We start from the raw sequence: 21,700 nt of genomic DNA on the forward strand, positions 1-21,700 counted from the left end.
TCTTACCAGACCCCCCCCCATGAAGTTAATACAAATGAAACTAGATAAACTGACGGAAAACATACCGACTGTAACCAAAGCACTGGCTGACAAGTCCGACTATATAAACATACTTCTGTATGGAATATACTTTGGCACTGTAACATCTCAGCCTTTTCCATGTCCATAAAAACGGAAGGTCTTGGGATGATTAATCCATGTAGGAGGCTACCAAGAATTTATGTAGTCACTAAAAATGTTAATTTGCTCCAAATGTCAGGTCTCAGTCTGACCATGTGAACCTGTTTCAAGTTTCAGGTCACTTTCAAGTGAGAGCTCCAAATCATTAAATAATAAGTGTCCAAATTAGTCTTGCTGGTAGGCTAAAGCTTAACATAACAACCGAAAATCAAAACAGGACCATTGCAGGAAATCCTCAATCATCTGATTAACTTGTTTACGTCTCAACATGTTTCCACATCTGATTGCTTTGACTTTCAGGCTTATTTCAGAATAACAATAATAATAAAAATAAACCTCAGTCGCAAAAATCTTACAGTAGAAAAATGCAGCTTGAACTAAAGCCAGGCTGTCATTTTCACAAAATAGTACTTGAGAACATGATCCCACTGCCGTACACACACTATACGAACTCACAGGACCAGTTCTGCAAGCAGAGAAATGAACTGTACATAGTTCTTGGTGGTAAAGCTACCTTTTGCATTAGGATCCTAAATTAAGTTATATATTAACCAAGTCTAAGATTAATCTTGATGATCATTGGTTCAAAAGTCTGTGCTTGTGTACACAGGGCCCTCTGATCCCCTGATGATTAAAAGTAGACGGCCTTTCGGTTTCATAAAACTGGTGAAATTTAGTTCTGAAATTTGGTTGTTGTGATACATGTTTATTTCTGTAATATCTTTAAAAAAAACCCAAGCCATTCTGTGGTTGGGAAGTTATTTAATTTGAGGGATTCCCTAGCAAATAATGTGCATGAAGGATAAAGCGGCTACAGATAATGAGATGAGATGAGAAATTGCTCGCTTTGCACAGTTAAGCAGACAGAGGAAGTCCGGTGTACGCATGCGCAGGTTTACCTTCGTTGTCGTCGTCTTCTTTTGGGTTCTACGGCAGCTGCGTTTCCTTTTCTTCACAACATAACGTCTTTTCTTCTCACTTTCCGTTATTGTAGTCAGACTTCCACGTTTCATTCATGTCCTCCAGTTTCCTCTCCTGTTTCAAATTTGTATCCCACAATGCCTTGCGCGAACGGAGAAAGCCCACCACGTGATGCATGACGTAGTATCTTGTATTGCGTCATGATGAAGCAAGAAAAAATAGCGGAGAATTTAAGGCCAACATGGCCCTAAATTCATTAATTGTTCTATTTATAAATTGGAAGTCTGTGATTTTAATTCAGTAGCTTTCGGTCCACTAAACAAAAATAACCGTGTGTCAGGGAAAATTATTTTTATGACCTAGACTTGAAAAATCTGAAAGGTAGTCTAGCTTTAAGCAGTGAAGTAGTAATTTTAGTTCAAGCCGTTTATGGGTTTTCTGCCCACACACCTCGAACACAAGGTAACTGAAACTGAAAGTGTAACTTCAACCAGCTGATTGTCTCAGACTTGTATTATATCAGAACCACAAGAGACAGCACCCTTTCAACAAATTCATATCGTTTCCTCTAGCTATTCCTGCAGATCTATCCGATCTGGGAAAACCAAATCCATTTGAAACGTGCACTGAATGATGAAGAATCCCAATGCCTAAACCTGATGGCGGTATCTTCAGCTGCTAGCCTCTTCCCCATGGGTTTAACAAAAATAAAAAACAAAAAACCCAACTTATTTTAAATAAATACACAAAAGGGGGAAAAAAATAGGAAGCTTCAGGGAGAAGAAAAAAAAATCTGAAGTCTATTCAAAAATCTTTGAGGTTTTATTACACTAAAGGTTATCTCTAGGTTGAGGTGTCTACATGAAACTTTAGAAACATTATCTGATGGAACATAAGATGCTCGTGTTCCCGGAAAAGGACACAAAAAAAAGAAAACCAAATCAAATTAATTGTTGTGACTCCGACACTATAATTTTACCCAAAGGAGGACACTGTGGCTCCCGGCGGATTTCAGGAACACAGGCTGGGAAAATCCCAAGCTCTGTGCAAAACATGGAAATTAATGGAAATGTGTCGCTACAGGCATGGAGTGACAGAGAAACAGAAAGTGAGATGCAGAGATGCAGTGGGAGAGCAAGTGTGTGCAAATCAGGGTCTGAAAGGAAGGGGCTTTTAGTGACGCTCTCTGAATTTCCACAAAGGCCAGCTGCCGCCTCTGCGTGACACAGATCATGGACCATAAATAAAGGCAGTAACCTTTGAGAGCGTCCCTACAACGTGGAAGCATTACAGGCACTGGAATCCACCAAGAAACCCATCCTGTGTGTTTACCTGGTAACACGCAATCCCTCACACACCTCCAACCCAGCCCTGTCATGTGAGAACGCAATGCTATCAGCTGATTAAGAGGGAAATTGGTACTTTCCACATTAAAATATGACAGACAGGTATTGGTAACCTGTCGAATCGAGTGCAGCTATCGGACAAGCCTTAATACCTGCCTGATAGGAAAAAAAAAGGATGTTAAAAAGAAACTCAAATAAGACGAGAGAAAAAGGTTTTGGTGAGAATTCTGAATTAAAGTTTACTCTATTAAAATTATAAATTGTACATTTAAAGCCAACAAAGCACAATTGACTGAATGGGGAAGTGGGTTTTTTTTTTGTTTGTTTGTTTTTTGGCTTGAGGAACCTGGAGAAAAATGTGAATTTACAAGTGCATTATGACAGTAAGAATCTTCTAGAACTACCTGTGTAAGCACTGTAACATTATTTACACTCAGCGGTACAGTGCACACGCCCCTTCCAGACGAAAACGGCATGAAATTGAAACTGAAGCAATACAAAATTCTAGTCTTAATAATTCAACATAAACAGTTCTAAGCCAAGAGCTCATGCTCTTTAGATCTACAGTATCATATCCAGCACGTATACACAACATGACACGGCAGGGTGAGCCCGTAAGCAGTCTTCCGCTCTGCCTGCCTCGGAGATCCTGTTCTCATAATGCATGATATTAAGGAAACAAAACGACAAACATTCCAAACCTCTCTTTTTGTAATTTAACAAATAGTAATCTCAGTTCAGGGTGGAACACTGTCCGGTAATGAAGAACAAAAACCTGTTGAGAAGAAATAGTTGTGAACAATAACTATCTTTTGTCCAAGCCTAAGATACTGAAGAGTTCTCCTTAGAAAGTTCTCTTTCCAAAAGTCTCTTCAGGAAATGTCCTACAATGGCACCAGCCAAGCCGGATTCTCTCTTCCTCCTGCTCGACAGACTTCATGATCGTGCGAATGCTGGCATGTTTAACAACAGCCTCTGCTCATTGTGATTGGTCAGCGCAGGTCTCCATGGGGCTGGGTGCTGCACCCTCATCATTACTGCTGTCCACTTCCTGGTCCAGAGTGGCCTCGTCGTCAAGGCGCTGGCTGGTGTAGTCGGTGATCTCCAGGAAGCCGCTTGGCTCCACCACGACGTTTGATTGGCTCGAGTCAGGCATGATGGAGTACTGCGGGATCACCTACGAGAAAGAGAGATAAAATGGGTTTATTTACAACACAATACAACAGGGATCTCATTATGCAACCATTAGCATCTAGGATACAGTGTCTTGCAAAAGTATTCATCCCCCTTCATGTTTGTCCTGTTTTGTCGAATTACAAGATGGAATTAAAATGGATTTTTGGAGGGTTAGCACCATTTGATTTACACAACATGCCTACAACTTTTAAAGGTGAAAATTGTTGTTTTATTGTGACACAAACAATAATTAAAATGGAAAACAAAACCCAGAAATCTGGAGTGTGCATAGGTATTCACCCCCTTTCATATGAAACCCCTAAATAAGAGCTGGTCCAACCAATTCACTTCATAAGTCACATCATTAGTTGATTAAGATCCACCTGTGTGCAATCAAAGTGTCACATGATCTGTCACATGATGTCTGTATAAATCAACCTGTTCTGGAAGGACCCTGACTCTGCAACACTACTAAGCAAACAACATGAAAACCAAGGAGCCTCCAAACAGGTCAGAGACAAAATTGTGAAGTATAGATCAGGGTTGGGTGATAAAAAAAAATGTCCCAAACTTTGAATATCCCACGGAGCACCATTAAATCCATTACAGCAAAATGGAAAGAATATGGCACTACAAACCTGACAAGAGAAGGACGCCCACCAAAACTCACAGACCGGGCAAGGAGGGCATTAATCAGAGATTCAACAAAGACACCAAAGATAACACTGAAGGAGCTGCAAAGATCCACAGCAGAGATGGGAGTATCTGTCCATAGGACCATTTTAAGCCGTACACTCCACAGAGCGGGACTTTATGGAAGAGTGGCCAGAAAAAAAGTAATTGCTGAAGAAAACACGTTTGGAGTTTGCCCAACAGCATGTGTAAGACTCCCCAAACACATGGAAGAAGATTCTCTGGTCAAATGAGACTAAAATTGAGCTTTTTGGCCATCATGGGAAATGCCATGTGTGGCGCAAACCCAACACCCTGAGAACACCATTCCTACAGTGAAGCATGGTGGTGGCAGCATCATGCTGTGGGGATATTTTTCATCTGCAGGGACAGGAAAGCTGGTCAGGACTGAAGGAAAGATGGATGGCACTAAATACAGAGCAATTCTGGAGGAAAACCTGTTCGAGTCAGCCAGAGGTTTGAAACTGGGATGAAGGTTCACATTCCAGCAGGACAATGACCCTAAACATACTACTAAAACTACAGTGGATTGGTTTAAAGGGAAATATTTAAATGTGTTGGAATGGCCTAATCAAAGCCCAGACCTCAATCCAATTGAGAATCTGTGGCGCGACTTGAAGATTGCTGTACACCAACACAACCCATCTAACTTGAAGGAGTTGGAGCAGTTTTGCCTTGAGGAATGGGCAAAACTCCCAGTGGCTAGATGTGCTAAGCTAATAGAGACCTACCCCAAGAGACTTGCAGCTGTAATTGCAGCAAAAGATGGCTCTACAAAATATTGACTTTGGAGGGGGTGTGAATACTTATGCACACTCCCAATTTCTGTTTTTTTCATCTTATTGTTTGTGTCAGAATAAAACAATATGCACCTTTAAAGTGGTAGACATGTTGTGCAAATCAAATAGTGCTAGCCCCCCAAAAATCTATTTTAATTCCAGCTTGTAATGCGACAAAACAGGACAATAAGGGGGATATTAAATCAAAATTCTGTAACAGTAATAATGTTTTGCATAAGATTGGGACCACATATAATGGTAACAATAATGTCCATGATATCGAGAGTTAAATTTTATTTATTAGCTTGCTTGGTGGGCGGCACGGTGGTGTAGTGGTTAGCGCTGTCGCCTCACAGCAAGAAGGTCCGGGTTAGAGCCCCGGGGCCGGCGAGGGCCTTTCTGTGTGGAGTTTGCATGTTCTCCCCGTGTCCGCGTGGGTTTCCTCCGGGTGCTCCGGTTTCCCCCACAGTCCAAAGACATGCAGGTTAGGTTAACTGGTGACTCTAAATTGACCGTAGGTGTGAATGTGAGTGTGAATGGTTGTCTGTGTCTATGTGTCGGCCCTGTGATGACCTGGCGACTTGTCCAGGGTGTACCCCGCCTTTCGCCTGTAGTCAGCTGGGATAGGCTCCAGCTTGCCTGCGACCCTGTAGAAGGATAAAGCGGCTAGAGATAATGAGATGAGCTTGCTTGATATGCATACATATTCTAATCAGGACTAATACTTTGTTTAATATTGTGGGGTTTTTTAATGACAGTCAAGTTCACTGTGCAAAAAAGGCTATAAGGAAAAAGACTAACAGTAGGAAGAAAGGAAAATGTTGGGAGAAAAGAAATGTTCTGACTCTTCACCCTTTCACCACTGCGTAATTTTTTCCAGAAGGGGTTTTCCTCCTATAATGAGACCGGAATAGCGGTCTACAGCAGTGAAAGGGTTAAAATGGGAAAAGGAAGTAGAGGTCACGATGGCCTTGGGAAGATGGCACTAAAAATCTGCTTCCTTATGAATGTCAGTCTTCTCTTAGGTACCATCTGGAGAGTGTGAGCAGGGGTGTTGGGCTGGAAGAGCTCAGAGAGATAGGATAGGGGCGAGGCCATGTAATGTTATGTTTCGTAAGTGAGAAGTACGAGTTTGGATCTGATACTCTGTGAAACAGGTAACAAGTGTGGCTTTTGTAATACAAGTGTAATGTGTGCTGAGCGTTCGGCATGACTAAACAATTCAGCAGCTGAATTCTGAATGGGTTGGTATCTGTTTAGGTAATTACGTTATAATCTAGCAAAAAAAAAAAAAAGTTATGAAAGCATGAACCAAGGTTTGCGTCTTTCTTTCTTTCTTTCTTTCTTTCTTTCTTTCTTTAAGCTAAGTCAGGGTGGAAACCGAGCAAAGCCGATAAAGAGTGACTTTCGTGAGCAACATATTATGGATGAAAAGTGTCAAATTATGCCTTGATTACAAACATTTGTCGAAGGTTTACATTTCTATAAACTGAAAATTCTGCAGTATTTCCTCACTGCCACACTAGAGGTGCGTTCAAATTACCAAACTTGTGTGAACTCTTTCAAACAGGTTTTCGTTTCCTTTGAGTTCACGGCCTATGTTTTTGCGAACCCACACAAACAGTCTGATGAGGTAACAGTGTTGTACTTGAGTCACTAAACCTCAAGTCCGAGTCCAGTCTCGAGTCAAGTTCAAGCCATTAAAAAAAAAATAATAAAAAATATTCCAGTCGAGTCCGAGAACAAGACTCCACCCGCACCATTTGACGGTGGCTGTTTTAGCGCCATTAACATTAGTTTGTTCCTGAACATGATGTATGAACAGGTGAATGTACTTCTCTTTGTCAGGGAGTGCAAAGTATTCTGTCAGAGATGGTTGGGAGACGGATGAAAGTGCAGAAGGTGTGTTTATTAATGCAAGTGAAGACAGATAAACAATCCAGAATGGCAGGCAAAATCGTAAAACGGTGAAACAGGCGACAGGTCGAGCGAGGCACAAACAGGCTATCGTAGACTTGGCAGAATCAAAGACGTGAAACAGGAGATCAGGAAACCAAATAAGCAAATAATGCTTGGTAATGTGTCAGCAACGCAACTCAATACTTCGCAAAGTAAGTGTGTTTTCACAGTTTCTATATAGGCGCACTGATTGCGCCTTAATCCTTGTCAGGTGCGAGTCGTTTACGGCGCGCGCAAGAATCCGCTTGGTCTGCGTGCACTGTCCGGAGCGCGCCCGAGAGTCTATCCGATGCACGCGCCAAAGCACACAGGTGTGACACTCTTGCTTGAAATTAGTACAAAAATTAATGTAGATATAAATATCTTATGGCAAATTATTATGGCATGTTACAAAAAAAATAAAGAAAAAAATCCGAGTCCTCGTCTCCAATTTACGAGTCCGAATGCAGTTAATGCACGAGTCCGAGTCATCAGTGCTCAAGTCTGAGTTGAGTCACGAGTCCTTAAAATTAGGGCACGAGTCGTACTCGAGTACTACAAAGCCTGTGAGGTACTTCCACTGAGCTCTATATAAAATCTGGAGAGTTCATAGTTTATTCCCTGCTGTAGAGACGAGTGAGGCCATCTGGCCGCCATCTTACCACTCACATCGCATGTATTTGGCTTGTGTTAAACCATTGTATCCGATCAAACTTGCCTCAAGAAAAGTATCTCCTGACTTTTTTTCCTTTCATTACCTCTTCTTATTTTCTCACCTTTACCCCCATTCCTTATATCTTTATAGCGCTCCGCTTCACTGTTATTGTTTTTCCCCCCTTTTCCAGTCAAGTCTCTGATCATTTTTTTGAATGGCTATTTTACTACTATAATTATTTCAGTTTTTCTCTTATACAGTCTCTCTCTTTCGTGTAGTTCTTCCTTCCTATCTATCTACTATACCAGCACAAAGGCTGTACAAGACTTCCTTTCTATTTAGGGCAGTTGTTGAAACAGGATTATTTTCTCATGCTATTTGCCATTTTCACTTCATTCTCACAGTCATGTCTTAACAGTATTTATTGGTCACAAGCTGCATGAACATTGTGACATGAATTATGTGACCAATAAATAGCTATTGTTAAGACATGACTCTGAGAACGAAGTGAAAATGGCAAATAACATGAGAAAATAATCCTGCTTCAACACCTGTCCTAAATAGAAAGGAAGTCTTGTACAGCCTTTGTGTTGGTATAATAAATAGATAGAAAGGAATAAAGAACTATACGAAAGAGAAAGATGCATGAATAACTGAAATAATCTCCGTAAAAATAATTATAGTAGTGAAAGTGTCGTTAAAAATAATGATCAGAGACTGGACTGGAAAAGGGAAAAACAATAATAGTGAAGCGGCGTGCTATAAAGATATGTAAGGAATGTAGGTAAAGGTGAGAAAATAAAAGGAGGTAATGAAAGGGGGGGAAAAAAAGTCAGGGGATAATTTTCTTGGGGCAAGTTTGATTGGATACGATGGTTTAACACACAAGCCAAATACACGCGATGCGAGTGGCAAGATGGCGGCCAGATGGCTTCACTCTAAGATTTTATATAGAGCTCAGTGGGTAGCTTTTACTGAACAAACACAGACGCTGGACTAAGGGAGATATGTGCCCAGATGGGAGTTATCCCAGAAAATAAGTGTTGGATTTTATCTAATCTTTTTACAATAATTCAACTGGTTAAACATGTCTGTCAGTTATGTTGATACTTTTTCTGAAAGCCTCTTTTGTACAACCCCGATTCCAAAAAAGTTGGGACAAAGTACAAATTGTAAATAAAAACGGAATGCAATGATGTGGAAGTTTCAAAATTCCATATTTTATTCAGAATAGAACATAGATGACATATCAAATGTTTAAACTGAGAAAATGTATCATTTAAAGAGAAAAATTAGGTGATTTTAAATTTCATGACAACACCACATCTCAAAAAAGTTGGGACAAGGCCATGTTTACCACTGTGAGACATCCCCTTTTCTCTTTACAACAGTCTGTAAACGTCTGGGGACTGAGGAGACAAGTTGCTCAAGTTTAGGGATAGGAATATTAACCCATTCTTGTCTAATGTAGGATTCTAGTTGCTCAACTGTCTTAGGTCTTTTTTGTCGTATCTTCCGTTTTATGATGCGCCAAATGTTTTCTATGGGTGAAAGATCTGGACTGCAGGCTGGCCAGTTCAGTACCCGGACCCTTCTTCTACGCAGCCATGATGCTGTAATTGATGCAGTATGTGGTTTGGCATTGTCATGTTGGAAAATGCAAGGTCTTCCCTGAAAGAGACGTCGTCTGGATGGGAGCATATGTTGCTCTAGAACCTGGATATACCTTTCAGCATTGATGGTGTCTTTCCAGATGTGTAAGCTGCCCGTGCCACACGCACTAATGCAACCCCATACCATCAGAGATGCAGGCCTCTGAACTGAGCGCTGATAACAACTTGGGTCGTCCTTCTCCTCTTTAGTCCGAATGACACGGCGTCCCTGATTTCCATAAAGAACTTGAAATTTTGATTCGTCTGACCACAGAACAGTTTTCCACTTTGCCACAGTCCATTTTAAATGAGCCTTGGCCCAGAGAAGACGTCTGCGCTTCTGGATCATGTTTAGATACGGCTTCTTCTTTGAACTATAGAGTTTTAGCTGGCGACGGCGGATGGCACGGTGAATTGTGTTCACAGATAATGTCATCTGGAAATATTCCTGAGCCCATTTTATGATTTCCAATACAGAAGCATGCCTGTATGTGATGCAGTGCCGTCTAAGGGCCCGAAGATCACGGGCACCCAGTATGGTTTTCCGGCCTTGACCCTTACGCACAGAGATTCTTCCAGATTCTCTGAATCTTTTGATGATATTATGCACTGTAGATGATGATATGTTCAAACTCTTTGCAATTTTACACTGTCGAAATCCTTTCTGATATTGCTCCACTATTTGTCGGCGCAGAATTAGGGGGATTGGTGATCCTCTTCCCATCTTTACTTCTGAGAGCCGCTGCCACTCCAAGATGCTCTTTTTATACCCAGTCATGTTAATGACCTATTGCCAATTGACCTAATGAGTTGCAATTTGGTCCTCCAGCTGTTCCTTTTTTGTACCTTTAACTTTTCCAGCCTCTTATTGCCCCTGTCCCAACTTTTTTGAGATGTGTTGCTGTCATGAAATTTCAAATGAGCCAATATTTGGCATGAAATTTCAAAATGTCTCACTTTCGACATTTGATATGTTGTCTATGTTCTACTGTGAATACAATATCAGTTTTTGAGATTTGTAAAATTATTGCATTCCATTTTTATTTACAATTTGTACTTTGTCCCAACTTTTTTGGAATTGGGTTGTTTATGCTATCACTGTCAACCCTTAGCATCAGCTAAATGATTGTATTATTCTCTGTGGTCATTAGTTTAGACACACATCACATACAGCTAAAGCGTTACGTATCCAAAGTTGGAATATAAATAACCAAGAGAATTAAATGTCAGAGAATTTTGTTTACACAAAAACACTCAAATTTTAAAGTTCAAAGAAAAACCTGTTCACCTGGAAAGTTCACCTCAGTTTGCCAAATCTGAACACAACCTGTGGTAATTGGGTGTATTTGGAGAATTCAGTGGAACAGATGAGCAGCTTGAAAACACTTACGCAAAACTGACTTTTTTTTTTTAGGCAATCTGCAAGTGCATTTAAAAGATGGTGCACTTCCTTCTTCTCGTCATTAAGCAGGTTAAACTACAACATGAGTCATTTTATTTGGGGGAAAAGATTGACTAACGTCCCACTAAATATTTCACAAACATGAGCGTGAACATTTAGGTGACGAATAAGAAAGCGGTTTCCGCTGAACTCGTGGAGCACATCACAAGCAAAATGTCAGCGGATATAATTTGTCCCCAAGGGTGAAGCTTTTTTTTTTTTTTAACCACAGAAAGATGTACAGTACCAGTCAAAAGTTTGGACATACCTTCATTGTTTTTCTTTCTTTATATGAATTAAAAGTCACTTCATGTCTTAAAGTAATGATGGATGTGAACCTCTCCCCATCTTTACTTCTGAGAGACTCAACCTCTCTGGGATGCTCTTTTTATACTTACTGACCTGTTGCCAATTAACCTAATAAGTTTTTTCCCCCCTCACAATTCACAACTTTTTCAGTCTTTTGTTGCCCTTGTCCCAACTTTTCTGAAACGTGCTGCTGACATCAAATTCAAAATGAGCATACAGTGGGGCAAAAAAGTATTTAGTCAGCCACCAATTATGCAAGTTCTCCCACTTAAAAAGATGAGAGAGGCCTGTAATTTTCATCATAGGTACACTTCAACTATGAGAGACAGAATGGGGGGAAAGAATCCAGGAAATCACATTGTAGGATTTTTAATGAATTAATTGGTAAATTCCTCAGTAAAATAAGTATTTGGTCACCTACAAACAAGCAAGATTTCTGGCTCTCACAGACCTGTAACAACTTCTTTAAGAGGCTCCTCTGTCCTCCACTCGTTACCTGTATTAATGGCACCTGTTTGAACTCGTTATCAGTATAAAAGACACCTGTCCACAACCTCAAACAGTCACACTCCAAACTCCACTATGGCCAAGACCAAAGAGCTGTCAAAGGACACCAGAAACAAAATTGTAGACCTGCACCAGGCTGGGAAGACTGAATCTGCAATAGGTAAGCAGCTTGGTGTGAAGAAATCAACTGTGGGAGTAATTATTAGAAAATGGAAGACATACAAGACCACTGATAATCTCCCTCGATCTGGGGCTCCATGCAAGATCTCATCCCGTGGAGTCAAAATGATCACAAGAACGGTGAGCAAAAATCCCAGAACCACACAGGGGGACCTAGTGAATGACCTGCAGAGAGCTGGGACCAAAGTAACAAAGGCTACCATCAGTAACACACTACGCCGCCAGGGACTCAAATCCTGCAGTGCCAGACAAGTCCCCCTGCTTAAGCCAGTACATGTCCAGGCCCGTCTGAAGTTTGCTAGAGAGCATTTGGATGATCCAGAAGAGGATTGGGAGAATGTCATATGGTCAGATGAAACCAAAATAGAACTTTTTGGTAAAAACTCAACTTGTCGTGTTTGGAGGAGAAAGAATGCTGAGTTGCATCCAAAGAACACCATACCTACTGTGAAGCATGGGGGTGGAAACATCATGCTTTGGGGCTGTTTTTCTGCAAAGGGACCAGGACGACTGATCCGTGTAAAGGAAAGAATGAATGGGGCCATGTATTGTGAGATTTTGAGTGAAAACCTCCTTCCATCAGCAAGGGCATTGAAGATGAAACGTGGCTGGGTCTTTCAGCATGACAATGATCCCAAACACACCGCCCGGGCAATGAAGGAGTGGCTTCGTAAGAAGCATTTCAAGGTCCTGGAGTGGCCTAGCCAGTCTCCAGATCTCAACCCCATAGAAAATCTTTGGAGGGAGTTGAAAATCCATGTTGCCCAGCGACAGCCCCAAAACATCACTGCTCTAGAGGAGATCTGCATGGAGGAATGGGCCAAAATACCAGCAACAGTGTGTGAAAACCTTGTGAAGACTTACAGAAAATGTTTGACCTCTGTCATTGCCAACAAAGGGTATATAACAAAGTATTGAGATGAACTTTTGTTATTGACCAAATACTTATTTTCCACCATAATTTGCAAATAAATTCTTTAAAAATCAGACAATGTGATTTACTGGATTTTTCTCATTTTGTCTCTCATAGTTGAGGTATACCTATGATGAAAATTACAGGCCTCTCTCATCTTTTTAAGTGGGAGAACTTGCACAATTGGTGACTGACTAAATACTTTTTTGCCCCACTGTATATTAAAAAAAAACCAAAATCTCAGTTTCAACATTTGATATGTTGTTTTTGTACTATTTTCAATGAAATATAGAGTTTCCATGATTTGCACATCATCATACTCTGATTTTGTTGATGTTTTACACAGTGTCCCAACTTTTTTGGTATTTGGATTATATATATGGGTCTGTCTTAGAAACTGGGTACTGTGGGGGTACCCCACTAAATATACTCACAGTCAATAAACTATACGGTTTTGAATGGTGATGTTGGTTTTAATTTGAAATAAAATGATGAAAGAAATAATACAGATAAAACTAAATCTTTGATGTGAATATTCAGAATTTGGCAAAAATTCTGCAAATTTGTGGAAAAATGGCGGCTTGATCTGGGACATGATAAATGGTTGACTACATTGCATTCCCTTAAAAAGGTTGTAGTCCACTGAAAAGTCTACACTTATCACTAATTGTATTTTAAGTTGTAACTTTATACACCTAAGGATTGGCGCGCTCACAGAATAATCATAACCGTAATAAAACATCATGCAAAATATTTGATCACCGTCGTAACTCCATTTTCCGCAGACCCAAACCCAATACGATCGTGTGTTTTGATCTAAACGGAAAGCCTCAGGGTCAAGGTCACTACCTCACCAAAAGTAGTAACTTAAAATCACTACGCCATATAAAAATTTAGTTATAAATCTGCAATTTTGTTTTTTAAAACGAAAGCTGAAAGTTAGGTATAGAATGTGTTTCTTACATATGTTACGATGGTAGCTGGTCTTGTATGAATTTCTGAGCTATAAAATGAGTTGTGGTCTATTTTTTTACCGTAGCATGTTATTCGTGTGCAGGGAAGGACACACATTAACAATTTGCATGTGTAGATTGGAATTTTCCACTCCAACGGTTAGAAGTTGATCGTGCTTCCATTTGCGGTCTTTCTGTTACACGAGTGATCTGTTCGGACGTTATCACTGAAAAGGTGAGTTTTGACAGTTTTATTTTGTTTTAGTCTTGCAGCATAAGGCAATAGAATGTTTCTTTTTCATCTTACTTTCATATTTTGTAGTGTTTGCGTATTTTTGGCCAATATTTTACAACTATGGTCAATTTAGATCGAACTTTTGATAGAATCTACGTCCAGTCATTTTGCCCCGCCCCGCCCGGTGCGGTAGTGATGTCCCGTTGCTCACGCGCCGCAGGAGACACCCGGACGACCTTCAGCCAGTACAGTCGCTGTTCTTTTACCAGCGCCGTTATTCTCATCTTTCCGGTGGGTTCTTGATTTTTCCATTGTGTCGTATTTTGCCATATCAAATACCCAAAATATATCATATTATTAAGTGAATAATCAATTCAGTCATCAATGACATTCCATTGAGTCTGAGTGGACCATGTTCTCTACCTCCATTGTGGACGCAGCTGTTCGGAGCTGTGGCCGCAAGGTCTCCAGTGCCTGTCGTGGCGGCAATCCTCGAACCCGGTGGTGGACACCGGAAGTAAGGGATGCCGTCAAGCTGAAGAAGGAGTCCTATCGGGCCATGTTGACCTCCGGGACTCCTGAGGCAGCCGACGGGTATCGGCAGGCCAGGCGTGCTGCAGCTCGGGCAGTTGCGGAGGCAAAAACTCGGAACTGGGAGGAGTTCGGGGAGGCCATGGAGAAGGACTATCGGTCGGCCTCGAAGAAATTCTAGCAAACCGTCCGGCGCCTCAGGAGGGGGAAGCAGTACTCTGCCAACACTGTTTACAGTGCGGGTGGGGAGCTGTTGACCTCGACTGGGGACACTGTCGGGCGGTGGAAGGAATACTTTGAGGATCTCCTCAATCCCACCGTCATGTCTTCCACTGAGGAGACTGAGGCTGATGACTCAGAGGTGGACTCGTCCATTACCCAAGCCGAAGTCACTGAGGTGGTTTGCAAGCTCCTCGGTGGCAAGGCACCGGGGGTGGATGAGATCCGCCCTGAGTATCTCAAGTCTCTGGATGTTGTGGGGCTGTCTTGGTTGACACGCCTCTGCAACATCGCGTGGCGGTCGGGGACAGTGCCTCTGGAGTGGCAGACTGGGGTGGTGGTCCCTCTTTTTAAGAAAGGGGACCGGAGAGTGTGCTCCAATTATAGGGGAATCACACTTCTCAGCCTCCCAGGGAAAGTTTACTCCAGGGTACTGGAGAGGAGAATTCGACCAATAGTCGAACCTCGGATCCAGGAGGAACAATGCGGTTTTCGTCCTGGTCGCGGAACACTGGACCAGCTCTATACCCTTCATAGGGTGCTCGAGGGTTCATGGGAGTTTGCCCAACCAGTCCACATGTGCTTTGTGGATCTGGAGAAGGCATTCGACCGTGTCCCCCGTGGTATTCTGTGGGGGGTGCTTCGGGAGTATGGGGTTCGGGGCTCTTTGCTAAGGGCTGTCCGGTCCCTGTACGAATGGAGCAGGAGTCTGGTTCGCATTGCCGGCAGTAAGTCAGACCTGTTCCCAGTGCATGTTGGACTCCGGCAGGGCTGCCCTTTGTCACCGGTTCTGTTCATAATTTTTATGGACAGAATTTCTAGGCACAGCCAGGGGCCGGAGGGAGTCCTGTTTGGGAACCACAGGATTTCATCTCTGCTTTTTGCGGATGATGTTGTCCTGTTGGCTTCTTCAAACCAGGACCTTCAGCATGCACTGGGGCGGTTTGCAGTCAAGTGTGAAGCGGCTGGGATGAGAATCAGCACCTCCAAGTCCGAGGCCATGGTTCTCGACCGGAAAAGGGTGGCTTGCCCTCTCCAGGTTGGTGGAGAAGTCCTGCCTCAAGTGGAGGAATTTAAGTATCTCGGGATCTTGTTCACGAGTGAGGGAAGGATGGAGCGTGAGATCGACAGGCGGATCGGTGAAGCCTCCGCAGTGATGCGGTCGCTTTACCGGTCCATCGTGGTGAAGAAGGAGCTGAGCCAAAAGGTGAAGCTCTCAGTTTACCGGTCGATCTACGTTCCGACTCTCACCTATGGTCATGAGCTTTGGGTAATGACAGAAAGAACAAGATCGCGGATACAAGCGGCTGAAATGAGTTTCCTTCTCAGGGTGGCTGGGCGCTCCCTCAGAGATAGGGTGAGAAGCACAGTCACTCGGGAGGAGCTCGGAGTAGAGCCGCTGCTCCTCCACATCGAGAGGAACCAGCTGAGGTGGCTCGGGCATCTTTTTCGGATGCCTCCTGGACGCCTCCCTGGGGAGGTGTTCCAGGCATGTCCCCCCGGGGAAGACCCAGGACACGCTGGAGGGACTATGTCTCTCGGCTGGCCTGGGAACGCCTCGGTGTTCTTCCCGAGGAGCTGGCCGAGGTGTCTGGGGAAAGGGAAGTTTGGGCTTCCATGCTTAGACTGCTGCCTCCGCGACCCGGTCCCGGATAAGCGGAAGAAGACGAGACAATTCAGTCATCATTGCTTGGGTTAAAATTGCCAAGTTATCAAAAAGAGGAAATTTATTCAATATTTTCACTCATCTGTGAAGGAGGGGCTTTAATTCTTCATGATGTAGTTATTTTATATGTAAATCAATTTTACAAAAGCATTTGAATTGTAATCAAATAAATTTTCCACAGTGGAGGCCAGATAAAGCAAGATCCTATCTTTATTCTTATTAAACATGACAAAAGAAACATTGAGTGTTAGGTAAATGCAAAAAAAAAAAAGTAAAATTAGAAATTTTTTTTTTTTTTACCATAATGTCCCAAATGAGAGACCAGTTTCTGAGATGGACCCATATATATATATATATATATATATATATATATATATATATTACACACAAACACAGGATATGAGCAATTGTGCGTTCTGATTGGCTACTCTACTAATAGGCTATCAGCTCATATACCGTGAGTAGAGAAAAACAAAATGGCGGTAGAGCGTGTTGCTGAACCAACTGAGGACGAAATAAAAACTCTACTTGAAAACCAGACCCCAAAAAATATAAGAAAAAAAAAGCAACAAAATATGGGGGGGGGGACCCTATCTTTTTTATTTTTCAAGAATTACTATTATTAATTGCATATTTCACAAATTGCTCCAGTCATTTCGCCGGTTTGTTTACATTCTAAGCGAAAATTATTTTGTTGGACGTTTTGTATAAAGTTTTTATTTTTGCGAATTTGCAAAAAATAAAAATGTGCCGTTTCTCAAAATCCAGTGAACGTGGATAGAATAAAACAATTATTCCACTCAATCTCGTCGTACATGGCTTACAGCCAACTCAGTGCTACGCCAAGACGTCATGTCTTAAAGTAATGATGGATGTTGTTTCTCTTTACTCAGTTGAGTGGTTCTTGACATAATATGGCCTACTACAGTTGTGGAAAAGGGCTATTTACTGTGTTTTCATTATGTCCTATGCTTCAATGTGTCTGTTAAAGACCTAGCTGACATCACCTGATAAACAGCATGTACCCCAGACAACGGATTATTGTACCTTACCTAAGCAGTAAGGCAATGCTAGATCATTACATTTGCATTATAATCCCTGTTCCTTTTGCACTGCAACTTGTCTTCAGCAACACTTAACTTTTCAAGCTTATCTTACTATAAAACCTTTTTTTCCAAATTTTTTTTTTTTTAGATTTTGTTAAAAGAAACAAAAAATTGTGTATTGAAAACCTCAATAGAAACTAATGTATACAGATATTTAGGCAGTACGTAAAGGCAGAGCTCCTGGTCAGTGTATGAGCAAAATATTTATAAGGGCACAAAATCAACCTGAATAGAATATTATTATTAAAGCATATGAGCCATCGAATTGTGTCGTGTAGTGTATGTCACGTCAATAAATTGCTGTGTTGTCTTGTGACAGGGTATCTGCACATTTTTCAAGTACAAATTTAAAGACTTTTAAGACCTCTAAATGAAAAAATTAAGACTGTACCATGACAAAGAAAATGATAAATACGACAACTTAAAACTTTTCTGCAATAGTTTTTTTACGAACCTTAAGAAGAATGCACACAATTGGTGAACAACAGGGTGCATCAATGGCAACTGTTAGACATGCAAACAGCTGAAGCAAAGCCGTGTGTTCTGGGCCTGCAGAACTACTGTAGCAGCAAGGAGAAGACTGGTGTTTACTGGAGAAAACACCATGAATCATTTCAAAAACGAAAACAATAAACGGCAAGTAGAACCAGCTGAACAACCTTAGCCGGCATTATTTCAATCCCCAAAGATTATCTTTGATGATGTGTGATTTTGTGTCCGACAGCAAAATCAGTCTGAGTGTCGTACAGTACACAGCTGGCTGAGGAAGTTCTCGAGTATCTTCTGCATTATAGCAGGTAACAGCATGAACCTGTTTATGCAGTCATACAATCATCAGAGCGTTACATTAAACACAGAAAAACAACTGTCACCTTTCATAACCATTATCAATGTGTTGTAATAACTAAACTAATTATCATCAGTGCAATTGTTATATCGATGTTCATTATTCAAAAATAATCATTAATTATCTGTAATCCATGAATAATTGTTTGTATTACTACTACTAATAATAATAATAATACCTACTTTTTAATAATAATTAAAAAATTAACTCAATTTTATAACATTTTAATAATCACTACTTATTAGCTATATTAATAATGAATAGCGTAGCAATTATTATAATTCAGTATTATTACTACTTAATTAATAAGCAGTGATTATCAAAATGTAATTTAATAATAAGTAGTAATTATCATCAACTACTAAATTATACTAATAAATAATAAGTAGTGATTATTAAAATGCTATAAAATTGAGTGATAAGATTAGTTAAAAAAGTAGTTATTATTATTATTATTATTATTAGTAGTAGTAGTAGTAGTAGTGATACAAACAATTATTCATGGATTATAGATAATTTGTTTTTAATAGTGAACATTGATAACAACTGAACTGATAATATTAACAACAAGTATTACTAGTAGTATTATTCTTTATTATTATTAGTAGTAGTACAGTTATTTTATATCAATGTTCACTATTTTAAAAAAATTATCTATAATCCATGTGTTTGTATTCTACCAATTACTACTTTTTAGTAATTATTTGTAATAATTTTTAATAACTTAATTTTATAACATTTAATAATCCCTAGTACTTATTAATCACTAATTCATAAGTAGTACTGATTAATAATCAATAATTACTATTACTACTAATTATTATTAGTGGTTGTTAATATTATTCTTATTATTATATTAAAAACACTGTTGTAGACGATAAGTAATAAAACTAAAAAACTTCTTGTGCAAATTATTTATATTGTACTATATTTAGAATTATTGTATTTTCTGGAGTTCTTTTTAATTGAGTTTTGAAATAAAGGTTGTTTATATATTTATATTAAACTTAGTACAATAAACAATGTTAATTATGTAAAAAATGATGCTAATCATTATTATTTTTAGTAGTAGTAGTATTTCCTATAAGTCCCATTTTCCACCTGACTCTTGTACGCATGCGCGAACCCCCCTCCGTTTCACTCCGGAGCGCTTGACCTCTAACACACGCACGCGCGCCTCGTGTCCGTGAAAAACCAGTTTCCCAGTCCGCCGTGTCCCCAGTGCTGCGGTACCGTCTTTAAACACATTTGTGCAGCGCTTTTTATCGCAAACGATTCTTCTCCTTATTTTGGGGGTATTTGTCATCCCCCAACCACTTGTCGTTAAACAGACATCTTCCCATAATTATCAACGCTTTCTAGCGCCCGCGTAAGCTACCTGCGTATCTCTCACTCTTCACCACCACACCACACCACACTTCCTCCAGTAGCCTCCTAACGTTAGTTCTCGATCTACGGAATGCACATAAGACGCACAGAACCAATGCTGCCCCCAAAAGGTACGCTGGTCACTTTTAAAATTACGGTTAAAAAAATACCCAAACCGGATGGAGACATTTCACTCGTTCGGTCCAATATTAAATTTAATACCTCCTTTTCGAAAATTCCAGTCGTTCCAAACAATTTAAGACATTTTTAGGCCTTGAAAACCGAAAGTTGTATTTAAGACTTTTTAAGGACCTGCGGGAACCCTGTGTGACCGTGAGACCAATAATGAGATACGAATCGCAGTTACAAATACATATTTATTCCTTTCTTTGACACCGCATGCCATGTGCCAGAAACACCACCATGACATTTATTATGGTGCGACTTTGCTGGGTGCCTGGTGGACAGCAGTGAACCAGTGCTTTCGCTTTACATCATTACTATATAGTTATGATCGAATATTTTCGGACATAAGAACTAATCGATATCGATTCGCAGTAGATTTAGATGATCTAAAACTAGGGGAATATGATCATCATTGCTATTGAACTACACAATAAGTAAATAATATTGGCTGGCTTTGAGTAGTCTATCAGATATATTCCACTCAGCTAACATGATATTGAACGAGTCGAAGACGAGTAGCTGAACAGAATATAACTGATAGACCATGAAAAAAAGGCAGCCAATATTATTATACATACACACACTCTTCATATTAGCGTTCTGGAAGGTCAGCGCTTGCTTACCCGTGACTTGGTGCTGTTAGCGTGGCAGTCCAGTTAGCTTCCACCCGGCGTAGCAGCAGCGTTAGCAAAGGCCGACACTAGCTTACTCGCAACTCGGTACCGTTAGCGCGGCAGTCCAGTTAGCTTCCAGCCGGCGAAGCAGTAGCGAAGGCCAACGCTAGCTTGCCTGCAACTTGGCGCTGTTAGCGCAGCAGTCCAGTTAGCTTCCACCCGGCATAGCAGTAGCGTTAGCGAAGGCCAACGCTAGCTTACCCGCGACTTGGTGTTATTAGCGTGGCAGTCTAATTACCTTCCAGCCGGTGTAGTGTTAGCGAAGGTCAGTGCTAGCGCAGTCAAGCTGAATATTATTATTATTTTCCCTGTGCAATTTACTTAGTTACTTTTAAAATCAACATCGACAGCTACATACAATGGAGAGACCTGGCAGCCAAAATTCTCTCAAAATCTTCCATTTTTAATGAAGCAAACCTGGCGGCCGTGTTTGTTTACAAATGGTCACTGTTGCTCGCTAACGTGGAAGTTTTACATCGGGTTGTCTTGACAACATGCAATATAATAACAATATTGCACGCTCATTCTCCATTGGGGACAGTGGCGTAATACATATAAACGATATGATAATATTGCATGCCATCAATAAACCCACTAGAAGGGAATAGAATGCATATGTTATTTACCAGCTGGGAGGTCCGTATCGTGAAATACCGTGACCGAGGCCCTCTGGGCCGAGGTCAGTATTTAAGGCCGAGGTCACGGTATTTCACCATACGGACCGACCTTAAGCTGGTAAATCATATATTTATTTTTTTCTTTACCAAATTCTAACAGAAAACGAGAGCGCCCGAAAGGGAAAACTGAGCCGAGCCGCCATTTTGAATCCTCATTCACGGCTGTAATGCAAATGGTTTCCTCCTCGGTATACAAGTGCACTTCCATGGCAGGAAAAAAACTACATTTTGCCACCTATGTAGTCCCCTATTTATACAAATAGGAGTCATTCAGGATTCAGCCATGTTTTGCTCGGCATTAGCAACAGCTACAGGTTTTAGCTTTCTCCTGAAATGTTTTTTTATTTCATCTTCCTCAGGGTAGTAAAACTCGCTTTCGCTGTGAAGACTGTTGTTATCGCTATCCATGATGTAAAATTAATGCTATTTTCCTGAGAAATGCGAAAATAAATGTTGGCAAAAAATGCTACGATGTTTGCTGTTGTTGTGAACGAGCGAGTCGCCAGAGGTCCGTAACCGGGGTCCGTATCGTAGGATACAGACCCACT

General features: G+C 40.8%; 1 protein-coding gene across 3 annotated transcripts in view; it reads right to left on the reverse strand.

Annotated features, from left to right (window-relative positions):
- Window positions 1–2,660: 2,660 nt before the first annotated feature.
- emsy (EMSY transcriptional repressor, BRCA2 interacting) overlaps window positions 2,661–21,700 on the reverse strand; it is an 85,449-nt gene continuing 66,409 nt past the window's right edge. For all 3 annotated transcript variants that reach the window (XM_060908945.1, XM_060908947.1, XM_060908946.1), the window contains one exon: window positions 2,661–3,624. In XM_060908945.1, the coding sequence (XP_060764928.1) occupies window positions 3,427–3,624 (198 nt within the window). In that variant the 3' untranslated portion in view covers window positions 2,661–3,426. The remainder of the gene's footprint in view (window positions 3,625–21,700) is intronic.

This window comes from Neoarius graeffei, chromosome 25, assembly GCF_027579695.1.
Source record: "Neoarius graeffei isolate fNeoGra1 chromosome 25, fNeoGra1.pri, whole genome shotgun sequence".
NCBI classification, from domain to species: Eukaryota; Metazoa; Chordata; class Actinopteri; order Siluriformes; family Ariidae; genus Neoarius; species Neoarius graeffei.